Source organism: Callospermophilus lateralis, chromosome 6 (assembly GCF_048772815.1).
Source record: "Callospermophilus lateralis isolate mCalLat2 chromosome 6, mCalLat2.hap1, whole genome shotgun sequence".
Classification (NCBI taxonomy): domain Eukaryota; kingdom Metazoa; phylum Chordata; class Mammalia; order Rodentia; family Sciuridae; genus Callospermophilus; species Callospermophilus lateralis.
In genome coordinates this window covers 115,871,835-115,884,044 of record NC_135310.1, presented here as the reverse complement: position 1 = coordinate 115,884,044, position 12,210 = coordinate 115,871,835, and the positions used below count along the sequence as shown (strand labels likewise).

Sequence of the window (12,210 nt, the reverse complement as noted above, 5' to 3'; positions counted from 1 at the left end):
GGCTTATTAGTGACTGTTGTATTCTACTACCTTTCCTATCCCCTACTATCAAATCTTTCAATTTTATGTAAAGAAACTTGGTTTTAATTCTTTGATATATAACTACTTTTTTTTTTTGGTGCTGGAATTTAGGATTCTGCTATGATATTCACAGTATCATTCAGTTGTAGGGACGGACTAGAGACTTGGAGATGGAGACTCCTAATGCCTAGGACTGGTTGTAGGGCTAGAGACCTCTCTTTTTCTATTATTTATTTATTGAAGGTACTAGGGATTGGACCCAGGGGAACTCTACCACTGAGCTACATCCCTACCCTTTTTATTTTTTATTTGCTGAGGCTGGCCTCAAACTTATGATCCTCCTGCCTCAGTCTCTTTGGGTTTCTGGGATCACAGATGTGTACCCTGCACCCAGCAAGACCTTTTTTTTTTTTGTACTAGGAATTTGAACCCAGGGGTTAACTACTGAACCGCATCCCCAACCCTTTTTATATTTTTATTTATATTCAGGGTCTTACTCAGTTGCTTAGAACCTCACTAAGTTGCCTCAGTCTCTTCTGCCTCCGTCTCTGGAACTGCTGGGCTGACAGGTGTGCCCACTGCACCTGGCAAGACCTCTCTTTTTAAATCCTTTCCTTTTGCAGTGCTCCCTCTCTACTGGTAATGTTTTCCTACTCGTATCTCCAGCTTCCATGGCCTTCCCCATCTCTTACATGCCTCAATGGATAGCATAAGCCTTTGCTGTCATCTTAAATATAAAGTTTTATGAAAACAGTCTGCAACTTCTTAAAATATACCTTTCTTTTTTCCCCTTTAAAAAAACACAGAAAAACTCCGAAATTTTGTCAAGTATGGAAGGTAAATCTGTCATCCGTCAGTATAACAAAATCTCCTATGTGCTGGTGGAATTTGAGGTGATCTACCACACAGCCTGGGTCCGGGAGATTTCGCAGTTGCAATATGGTGAGTGTAAGAGGGCCACAAGTCGGGGCTGGGGACTCTGAGTGAGTTCATGGTTCTGGAGAATATTCTACATCCCTTTCACATAATTTTAGGCTAGTTGAAATTTAGATTTAGGGATGATAACAGTAGTTTATTTTCCTATTAATCTTCTGATTTTCTTCTTTCTTTTAAAAATTTTTTGGAGATGGGGTCACACTGTGTTGCCCAGGCTGGTCTAGAACTCCTGGGCTCTGGTGATGTCCCTGCCACAGCCTCCCAACTAGCAGGAACCACAGGCCCTCGCCACCATGCCTGGTCCAACAGTTGGATTTTATAGCAAAAGTTATCATGATAATAAAATTGATATACATAAATTATGACTTTCTCCTGAAAAACAGTATATAAAAGTGAAAATATGTTATACCCTCTCCATAGATTTATGCGTATTCTGTTTTATCATGTTGTCGATTCAAATCTCAGTCCCAATCAGGGGAGATAGAATCACTGCCTCCCTTCCTCCTTCTCTTTTTTCTTTCCCACTCCATCCGTTTTTTTCCTTTTCCTTTTCTGTTGTTGCATTGGACTTCAGTTTTGAGCTCCGGTGACTTAATAATGTTAGGGTTGGCTCAGGTGCCTCTGAGGGGAGGGGTTCTGCAGCCAAGGCTTTGGGCAGAGCTCACTCTGGGGCCGGAGATGGTTCTTCCCCATCTCTCTCCATGGGGGTGTGATTTTCATGTGGACTCAGTTGTTGGTCAGTTCAGTTTCCTGTTTTGTCCCGTCTTAACCATGAAGTCAAAACCACAACCTTCAGCTCTGAGCCATGACCTTGGTGCAATTCCTCCCGTATTCCCTGGTGGAGTTCTGTCTGCCTCCCAAACCAGGATCTTCCCTTGGGCAGAGCATGGAGTTGCAGGCCTGGGGAGCACACATTCTGCAGGTGCTTAGGGGTGATGGTGAGAGAGGCTGTTCCTGTTTCTACCTTTTGGTTCCAGAACTCTTGTAGTTTAGCTCTTGGGGACATGGCAGTTATACACAGACCATCGGTTCACTGCATACCTACAGCCTAGAGGACAGCTTCCCGGTCCCCACAGGGTGCCAGTGCCAACTGGCATAGTTAAGCGTTCAATAAACTACTTTCATGGACCACCCATTTCTGGGGAATGCACTGTAGGTGGCCCCTGGGGATTCTAATGAAAGCCTGCTAATGGAGCAGTGCTCCTGGTGGACCTTCAAGATAAGCTGAAAACTCACAGAGCAGAAAAAGGCAAAAGAGAATTTTTAACAACCAAAGTATGGAGTGTGCACTGTTTTGCATTTACAATGCCACACACTTTTCTACTTTTTTGGTGTCTTTCTGGATTTTTGTGTCCCCAATGCCCTTCCTTTTATCTTTACATGTTCAAATACAAGTTCAACAGTTACCAGTTCCATAAAGTCCTTTCTTATTCCTCTTGGCTGAAAATGATGTTTTCCTCCTCCAAAGTCCTCCACACATTTTATCTACAGTTCCTTCTCATGACACTGCCTTATGTGTTCACCTTATCTCCTCCTCACATCCCAAGGATACCCTGTGTCTGTTTCATCGTGTATCCTTTAAATAGTGGTCATGGCCAACATATACTATATGCTCACCAGTGTGCCAGGTTTGTCTAAGCACTTTGCATAAACAAATCCCTTTGATCCTAATAGCAGCCCTAGGAAGAGCTGTTATTGTCCTCGTGTATTAGATGAGGGAACTGAGGCATTGAGAGGTTAGGTGACTTGTTCAAGATCACACAGCTAGTGAACAGCAGAGCCAGGATTCACTCAGTCTGTTCTCTTAACCTTTACACTGTTGTAGGGACAAAGGAGGCAAGGCACTGAAACAGGAAACAGTTTTATTTGGCTGCAGCCAGGTTCAGAGGGCACAGCTTTTGCTGTAATCAATCAATCCCCTGAACCTCGAGTTCAGGGAGTTTCAGAGTTTTATACCCAGCATGTAAGGGGAGCGGCTCAGAAGTTCACAGTCTACAGAAGTTCACGTAAAAGCAACTTTTTTTTTTTTTTTTCACAGTTCTGGGCATTTTAACTCTTCAAGGACAACACCTGAGAAGGGGAGAGCTTCTTCTCTTTCTATTCTCCCCCTGCCAGCTGTTACCATGGAGCCCAGTTGATAACTTCTCTTATCTTAAAAATGTAGACATCTCTGTGAAGCCCAGCTCAAGGCCAGAGGCCTTGTTTGCACATTTCTTCAAAGTACTATACTGGATATGTTTGTGAAAAACTAGTAAGGGGGTGCCCAGCACCTGGAGTGCTGGTATCTTCTTGGCCAGTGGCCAAGTAAACAGGGCAACATGAAAATAGGAAGTTTATCTACATTGAACTCTTTTGCAGAGACAGTCCTAAAATCAGTCTGGATGAAGATTTCTGGAAAGACCCAGTTAAGACTTTTCAGTAGAGAAAGGGGGTGCCACTTCAACACTGTACTCCTTCTAAAAGGGTCAAGATGGGTACCAGGCACATTGAGGGGACTCTTTAGATATTTTTAAAATGTCCAATCAGCAGAGATCAGATTATCTTTATAAAAGACGATTATATCAAGTTTCCTGGAGGGTTTACTCCTCCTGAGAACATCAGCTGACCTGTATCAGGTACGATAAACTCATTGTAGTGGATTGGTGCCCAGGAGAAGCGGGCCAAGTAACACTAACAGTATAAAGGGAACTTGTTTCATGTGAGCCCAGTCTATGGAAAATGAATTTTTCTGGAAGGCTTCCTGTGTTCCATTGATGTAACTGTGCTTAACTATGTAGATGCTTGGGATAGTAGCTGGAGGCCTGCTTCAGCCTCCTTAAGCTGCTTACTTGACAAAGATCCCCTGCTGGTGGTCACAGGGAATGAGATGCTCCCTCAGTTTGGAGCATTCCTGGCCATCAGTCCTTGTCCATCTTCATTCTGTTGCAGACCTTTCTGTCCTTACAGAATAAAATAAAATGTTATGATGCCAGGCATGGTGGCACATACCTATAACCCCAGCAGCATAGGAGACTGAGACAGGAAGATTGCAAGTTTGAGGCCAGCCTCAGCAATTTAGTGAGGCCCTGTGCAACTTAGTGAGACCTCCATCTCAAAATAAAAAATAAAAAGACTGGGGATGAGGTTCAGTGGTAAAGTGTCCCTGGGTTAAATTCTCAGTACTGGTAGCAAATAATTTAAGGCTAGCCAGCAAGAACAATTTGGGATCTTGTATTTCAATTCTTAATAAAAGGTATATCTGAAAATGCTTATTTTTTATGAACAATACTCCTTTAAGACACAGTGTAAAAAAATCCTCCTCTAAACTCTGACTTCACAACTCAATGTTGTTTAAAAATATTTGTTACTGATATTGAGCTTCATTATAAAAACAATTCAGGATGGAGATTGAATTCAGGTACAGAAGCCAGTTTGGAATTAGGGTGCAAAAGAGTTTGAAATCTATGAGTTGTATCATCTTTGCCCATTTTCTTTTTCAGGGGTAAAGTAAAAATCCACAAAAATAAACCACAGATCTCTTTGACCCACTTAGAAAAGTACCATGGTTCACAGCACAAAGGCTGTCAGTAATTGTTCAACTTTTCTCTCTCTGGATCTTATTTTAGGGCTTTCTAGACACTCTATCTTCATCCGTTGAGGTCTTGAGTGCTGACCGTGTGACAGATACTGGGCTTAGTACCCGGGGGCATCAGTGCTATTGTTCAGTGGGGAAGACAGACAGGAAAACAGAGCTGGGAGCATAAAGGAAATCCAGAATAAATAATATCAGTGCTCATTTATTTGTAGCTTTACAAGCCACACTTTTTGTACGACATCCAGAAACAGGGAAGTTGCTGGTTAATTTTGATCCCAAAATTTTGGAAATTGTGCGGGAAACGAAGTGCATGATAAAGATGAAGTTGGATGTTCCAGAGCAGGCGAAGAGATTGTTAAAATTGGAAAATAAATTGAAATCAGACAAATTGTATTTGCAGGTAAGACAGATGATGTTTTCTGACTATTTTGAAGGAGATTGTGTGTGTGTGTGTGTGTATGTAAGAAAAACATTCCTGCAGGTTTGCTGACATGGAGGGAAAATTCATTACTATGTTGATTCTTGATAGAATTAAACTATTAACTTGCAAGCAAAATGAAAGATTGGAGATGGAAAGATCAGAGAAGAGTGTCAGGAATCAGACTTACATTTCTGGATAATAAGTAATGAAATAGCAGATTTGTTAAAAAGTCTTAATTAGAACTTTATAGATTAAGTGCATTAAGTTTATAAAGCTTTATAATACATTCAATCTTTTTTAAAATTTTGTTTGATTTTTTTTATGTGCTTCTGAGGATCGAACCCAGTGCCTCACATGTGCAAGGCAAGCGCTCTGCCACTGAGCCACAATCCCAGCCCCTAATACATTCAATCTTGTGGCGCTAATAATATAAATGAAGATGACTATAAAATGACATAAGTGGCTGGTGTGGTGGCATACATCTGTAATCCCAGTGGCTCTGGAGGCTGGGGCAGGAGGATTGTGAGTTCAAAGCCAGCCTTAGCAAAAGCGAGGCACCCTGTCTCTAAATAAAACACAAAATAGAGCTGGAGATGTGGCTCAGTGGTTGAGTGCCCCTGAATTCAATCCCCGGTACCCCCACCCCATCACCCTGCCCCCAAAATTGACACGAGTGGAAATGATTATTTAATATTGTGGGCTGAAATGGAGCTTTGCTTCAATTCAAGTTCAGTCCTGGGCCATCTGAAAAATTTTAAAATGAAAATGGCACACAAAAATATATTCAAAATGGCACAAAAAATAGTCCATCAAAATATATTCAAATCCTAATGCATAGTTTCTAAAATGTGAAGCACAAGTAAGCTAGATCAGGTTTCTTTAGCCAGCCAGTTAGCACACGTTTGTCCTTTTTTTGCTTTCTCTAGGACAGTATGGACACATATTTGGGAATGCAGGAAGATACATAAGTGCAGGAAGGTTCAGCACTATTAGTAACAGCAGAGGCTGGACTCTAAATCCAACAACAGAGAGCTGATTAAACTTGCATTATAAGATTAATACATAGAAACTAATGGAATAGCTGAGTCTTCAACAAGAAAAAGAATTCTCTTTGTGCTGGTGCATTAACTATTTTAGAACCAACAACATGATAAGTAGATGCAGACTCTTCCTGTTTCATACTGGGAAGAGTAACATGAATCTTCCGTTCTTATTATGTCATTCTATACAAATCTCTTTGATTTAATTAAGGTCCATGTCTGGGCACAAAGACAAGTTGATAATGAAGTTCTTTTAGAAAAAAAATTTAACAAGAATATTTCAAATTTTACCGTAATAGAAATTACAATAAATTAAAAGTCACAATGATATTAATATGTGACATTAAGAGGAACAGCAAAAGGGCTGGGATTATAGCTCAGTGTAGAGCGCTTGCCTAGCACATGTGAGGCACTGGGTTCGATCTACAGCATCACATAAAAGTAAATAAATAAAATAAAGATCTGAAAAACATACATAGTAATATTTAAAAAAGAGGAACAACAAAAAGATAAGAGTATTAGAACATAGATTCCCAAAGGGTTTTTTAAATTATAGCTTTGGGCTGGGGATGTAGCTCAGTGGTAGAGCATTTGTGTAGCATGTGTGAGGCCCTGAATTCCAAATTCAGCACTGAGAGGAAAATAAAGTACTAGCTTTATTGGAATATGGTTCACATACCACACAACTCACCCATTTAAAGTATACAATGAAATGGTTTTAGTATCTTCCCTAAGTTGCCCAACCATCACTACCGTCAACGATAGGACATTTTCATCATCCTCAACAACCTCATTAGCATTTGCTCCCTATATTCCCTCAACTCTCTATATTATACCAGACCCTGGAAATCTCCAGTTCACTTCCTGCCTCTCTGGAGTTACCTATTCTGGACATTTCATACACATGAAATTAGATAATTTGTGTTTTTTTTTGCTACTGGCTTCTTTCACTTGGATACTGTTTTCAAAGGTACTTTCTATTAGTTCATGTATCAATACTTCAATCCTTTTTGTGGCCAAATAAAATTCCATTGCATAAATTTTAGTTATCTGTTCATCATCTGTTCATCAATTGATGAACGTTTGGGTTGTTTCCACTTTATGGCTATTAAAAATAATGCTGCTGTGAACATTGTGTACACGTTTTCGGGTGGACATAAAAACTTTGAAACAATGTGTTTTCATTCTCTTGGATATCAATATCTAGGAGTGAAATGACTGAACTTGATATCGCCATGTTTAACCTTTTGAAAACTGCTGTACTTCTTTCCAAAGCGGCTCATAATTTTCCATTCCCATCAGCAGTGTACAAAGTTTCCAGTATCCTTGCATCCTTGCCATTACTTGTTATTACCAGTCTTTTTTCATTTGGGCCATCCTAGTGTATGTGAAATGGTTTTGATTTGCATTTCCCTGATGACTAATGATGTTCAGCATCTTTTCATGAACTTATTGGCTGTTTGTATATTTTTGGAGGAAGATCTGTTCAGATCCTTTGCCCATTTAAATTTTTTTCCACATTGTTATGGTTTGGATGTGAGATGCCCCCAAAAGCTCACATGTGAAATAATGCAAGAGGATTCAGAGGGGAAATGATTGGGCTGTGAAAGCCTTAACCTAATCAGCAAATTAATCACCCGGTTGGGTTAATTGAGTGATAATTAAAGGCAGGTGGAGTGCAGCTGGAGGAGATAGGGCATATATCTGGGGTATATAGTTGTATCTGGCAAGCAGAGTCCTCTCTCTCTGCTTCCTCATCATCATATGACCTGCTTCTTCTCTCTGCCACACTCTTCTGCCATGATATTCTGTCTTACTTTGAGCCCTGAGGAATGGAGCCTGCTGTCTGTGGATTGAGACCTGAAACCATGAGCCCCCAAATAAACTTTTCCTCTTCTAAAATTGTTCTGGTTGGGTCTTTTAGTCACAGCAGAGAAAAAAGCGGACTAAAACACAACTTTTATTGGTGCATTATTTATTGCATTATTTATTATTTATTGGTTGTACATATTGGTGGGATTTGTTGTTACATCTTCATACATACACACAATATAACAATATAACTTGGCCAATATCACTCCCCAGCACTTCCCTCCTCCCTTCCCTCCTCCCTCCTCCTGGTCCCTTTCTTCTACTGATCTCCCTTTGGTTTTCATGAGATCTGCCCCCACTTTGTTTGCCTTTTTCCTCTTTAGCTTCCACATAGGAAAGAAAACATGTAACCCTTAACCTTCTGAGTTCAACTTATTTTGCTTAACATATCCATTTTCCTGCAAATGTCATAATTTCATTTTTCTTTATGGCTGAATAAAACCCTGTTGTGTATGTATACCACATTTTCCTTATTCATTCATCCACCGATGGACACCTAGGCTGGTTCTCTACTTTGGCTGTGGGGAATTGTGCTGCTGTAATCATTGGTGTGCATGTATCACTTTCGTAAAATGACTTTAATTCTTCAGGATAAATTCTGAGGAGTGGTGTAGCTGGGTCATATGGTGGTTCCATGTCTAGTCTTTTGAGGAGTCTGTGATTTCCATAGTGGTTGTACTAGTTTACAGTTTCACCAACAGTGTAAAAATGTTTCTTTATTTCCACATCCTCTCCATCTTTGCTCTTTTTATTTTTTTTAAATTGTAGATGGACACAATACCTTTACTTCATTCATTTATTATTATGTGGTGCTGAGGATTGAGCCCAGTGCCTCAATCGTGTTGGGCAAGTGCTCCACTAAGAGTCACAACCCCACCCCATCTCATTTTTCAACTGGATTATTTGGCCTTTAAATTTTCAAGTTGTAATAGGTATTTATAGATTTTATCTGCTATATGATTTGCAAAATTTCTGTCCCATTCTGTGCATTGCCTTTCACTTTCTTAATGATGTCCTTTGAAATACATACATTTTACATTTTTAAAAAATATTTTTTTAGATGTTCATGAACCTTTACTTTACTCATCTATTTACATGCAGTATTGAGTATCGAACCCAGTGCCTCACACATGCCAGGCAAGTGCTCTACCACTGAGCCACAACCCCAGACCAACTGAGCCACAACCCATGCCCCATTTTAAATTTTGATGAAGCCCAATTTATATACTTTTTTTTCCTGTGTCTATTTTGTTTTGTTTTGTTGGTGTCATATTTGAGACATCTTTGCCTAATCCAAGGTCACAAAGATTGCCTATGTTTCTTGTTAGTTGTGGAGCAGGCTGAACAAATGTTAGCTGCAGAGTGGGCTGAACACTTGACTCTCACCCTCACTAGTCTGTTTCCTTATCACTTGTTTGCCTCAAGGCTGAACACTCAGCCCCCACCCGTTTGGTGCAACTGAAACCCACATCTGGCCCCTGCCCGGTCTGCCTGAGGGCAGAAGATGACACCTTTAACAACTACTGTATGATCCAATAACTGTACGCCAACAAGGCGGCTTGCAGACCCAGAGACCCCATTAGATTTTGGCTATAAAAACTCTCCCTCCCCTTTCTTCCCTCCTCCTCCTCCTCCTCCTCCTCCTCCTCCTCCTCCTCCTCCTCCCACTCCCTCCCCCACTCCTCTTTTTCCTCAAGTCATTCAGACACTGCCACAATAAAGATCCCTTGTTCACTTTCCTTTCATTTCTTTCAAGGAATTTAGTAGTTTTAGCTCTTATCAAAATACTATGTAATTGTTACAGAAAAAACAATTCAGAGGAGCATTGGCATTGTGGAAACTGTGGATTTGGCTTCAAAGACTAGGTTTTTGGACTGGTCAGTTGCTACTTTGGAGGATCAATTGTCAAAGGACTGGTGCAAGTTGAGGCTAATATTACTTGCAGCACATTTTACAGGGTTTCCGTTAGCCTTGGATAATGACCTGAAAGTCAAAGTCCTTTGCCAAGTGCCAATCATATATAAAACTTCAACTACAAGTATCAGATGAAAAGGAAAGGAATAAAGAACTTGGAAACTACTAAATAGAAACTGAAACAGTTTAATATTCACTTGGGGAAGATGTAACTTGACTCTATGTCTCTCACCACAGTGTAATACATGGTAAAAAAAAATTACAAATGGTTGAAAATTGATCATCATGGTTTATATCTAAAGACTATCTAAAGGAAAACATTAAAAGTCTATTAATTCTGGTTGCATGGATCTAAAGATAGATTTATTTAAACTCAGAAAGCAAGTATGGCATCAGCGATAGCGTATATTTTAATATGTCAGAAGATGAGGAACAGAAAGGGGAAAATGTATAATAACAGCCATCACAAAAAGATTATTATCCAACAATTTGCAATAACATCTAGAAAGAAAAATTATAAATATGAAAAAATAAAGCCTGGAAAGTACTATTGACTAGATACCTAAAGAGAAGGCACAGATAATTTACAGGTAATAGAAAAGTAGGGTAAATCAATATAAATGTACATGAGTAACCTCTACGGTGGCAGGACATGAGGAAACAGGTTGAATGAAATCTTCCTAGTATGAATCAAAACATGGCTATTGCTTTAAAATGAACCAAAGTAAAATATACCATTTTATTTTTACAGGGTCTTCTGCAGTATTATGATGATTTATGTCAGGAAGTGCCTACTGTGTTTGTCAATCTGATGACCCCTAAAGTGAAAAAGGTTGGTAATGCTGAAGATTTACATTGATTTCCCTGTTACTTAAAATTAGATTCATATTCTATAGATTATGGGTTTTAGGTCATCTGTTCTCATCTAGACCCTCTATTTTTCTAGTTCAACTTTATGGCTCTGTTTTTTTGTTTTTTCTCCCTACACAATGATTTCTTGTCTAAATTTGTTGCCTTTGGAAAAAAACTAAATCTAAATCATAAGCATTTCCTAAAGCTCCATGATTGCTTCCTGGACAGCCAAAGATGATTTAAAACAAAAAAACTCATCTTTATTAGGCATAATGCTGGGAAAATATAATTAGGAAAATATAACCTATAATATTTGCAGGTAATAAAAGAAAGCCTTTTTATACACGCAGATGCTCCTGTTAATAATGGGAGCTGTTCCTAGTGAGACCCTGTCTCAAAATAATAAATAAAAAGGACTGGGGAGATTGCTCAGTGGTTAAGTGTCCCTGAGTTCAATCCCCAGTACCAAAAAAATAAATAAATAAATAAATAAAGGTGGGGGGCTGTTTTCTGGTACAGTGGCACAGGCCTGTAATCCTTGCAATTAAGGAGGCGGAGTGGAGGCAGGAGGATTGAAATTTGATGTCAGCTTCCACAACTTGGCAAGACCTGGTCTCAAAACAAAAACATTAAAAGGGCTCAGATGTGGCTCACTGGTAGAGCACCCCTGGGTTCAATCCCCAGTATTGCAGAAAAGAAAAAAGAAAAGGGAGCTGTTAACTCTTTACTTTTTTGTAGGTGGAATCCGTATTGAGGCAAGGGCTTACGATATTAACATGGTCATCTTTAACACTGGAAAGCTTCTTTCAAGAAGTTGAATCAGTTTTGGATATGTTCAATCAACTTTTAAAGAAGGTAAAATTGATAAGTTTTAAAAACCTACATATATTAATACTGAGAATATGAGTAATAGTTTAATTATACATAGAAGTTCTTTAATGGGGGTGACTCTTAACGAAAAGAACATCCGTTAAGTTAAAAATAAAACACTTGATGTTTCCTTTACTGGTTTGGATCGAGTTGCCTTGTTCTTATCCTGAATTATCTTGCCTTTAATATGATAAAATGATGGTTCATTATAGTTTAGAAAATGAGATAATTGTAGACTGTTGAAGACAGCAGAATAGTGTGCCTAAAATTTAATATTAATTGCTCTAAAATTAACTATATGAGGCTTTAGTCTAAATGGAGACTATCTATGGATTTCTAACATGTTTGCTACCTAGACCATGCATATCTTTTTAGATATTCTAGTCTGTGTATTATGGTGGCACAATATGATAAACAAACTCAGAGGCTTTGGAGTTGGGTAAACCTGGGTAGGATTCACTGCCTTTTTTCCAGCCATGTGTTCCTCTCTGAATCTACTTTACTTTTGTGAGCCTTGGTGTCTTTAGCTTTCAAGTGGTGATACTGCCGGGTGGGGTGTCACATGCCTATAATCCCAGCAGCTTGGGAGGCCGAGGCAGGAGGATCATGAGTTCAAAGCCAGCTTCAGCAACTTATCAAGGTCCTAGGCAACTCAGTGAGACCCTGTCTTTAAATAAAACACACATACACATACACACATACACACACAC

The 12,210-nt window shown here is 39.3% G+C and overlaps 1 protein-coding gene across 1 annotated transcript in view; it reads left to right on the top strand.

The window, feature by feature from the left end:
- Nucleotides 1-12,210, top strand: part of Dnah8 (dynein axonemal heavy chain 8) — a 275,799-nt gene that overhangs the window by 51,549 nt on the left and 212,040 nt on the right. The window contains exons 13-16 of the mRNA XM_076860182.1: nucleotides 828-963; nucleotides 4,744-4,931; nucleotides 10,530-10,610; nucleotides 11,369-11,485. Of these exons, the coding sequence (XP_076716297.1) occupies nucleotides 828-963; nucleotides 4,744-4,931; nucleotides 10,530-10,610; nucleotides 11,369-11,485 (522 nt within the window). The remainder of the gene's footprint in view (nucleotides 1-827; nucleotides 964-4,743; nucleotides 4,932-10,529; nucleotides 10,611-11,368; nucleotides 11,486-12,210) is intronic.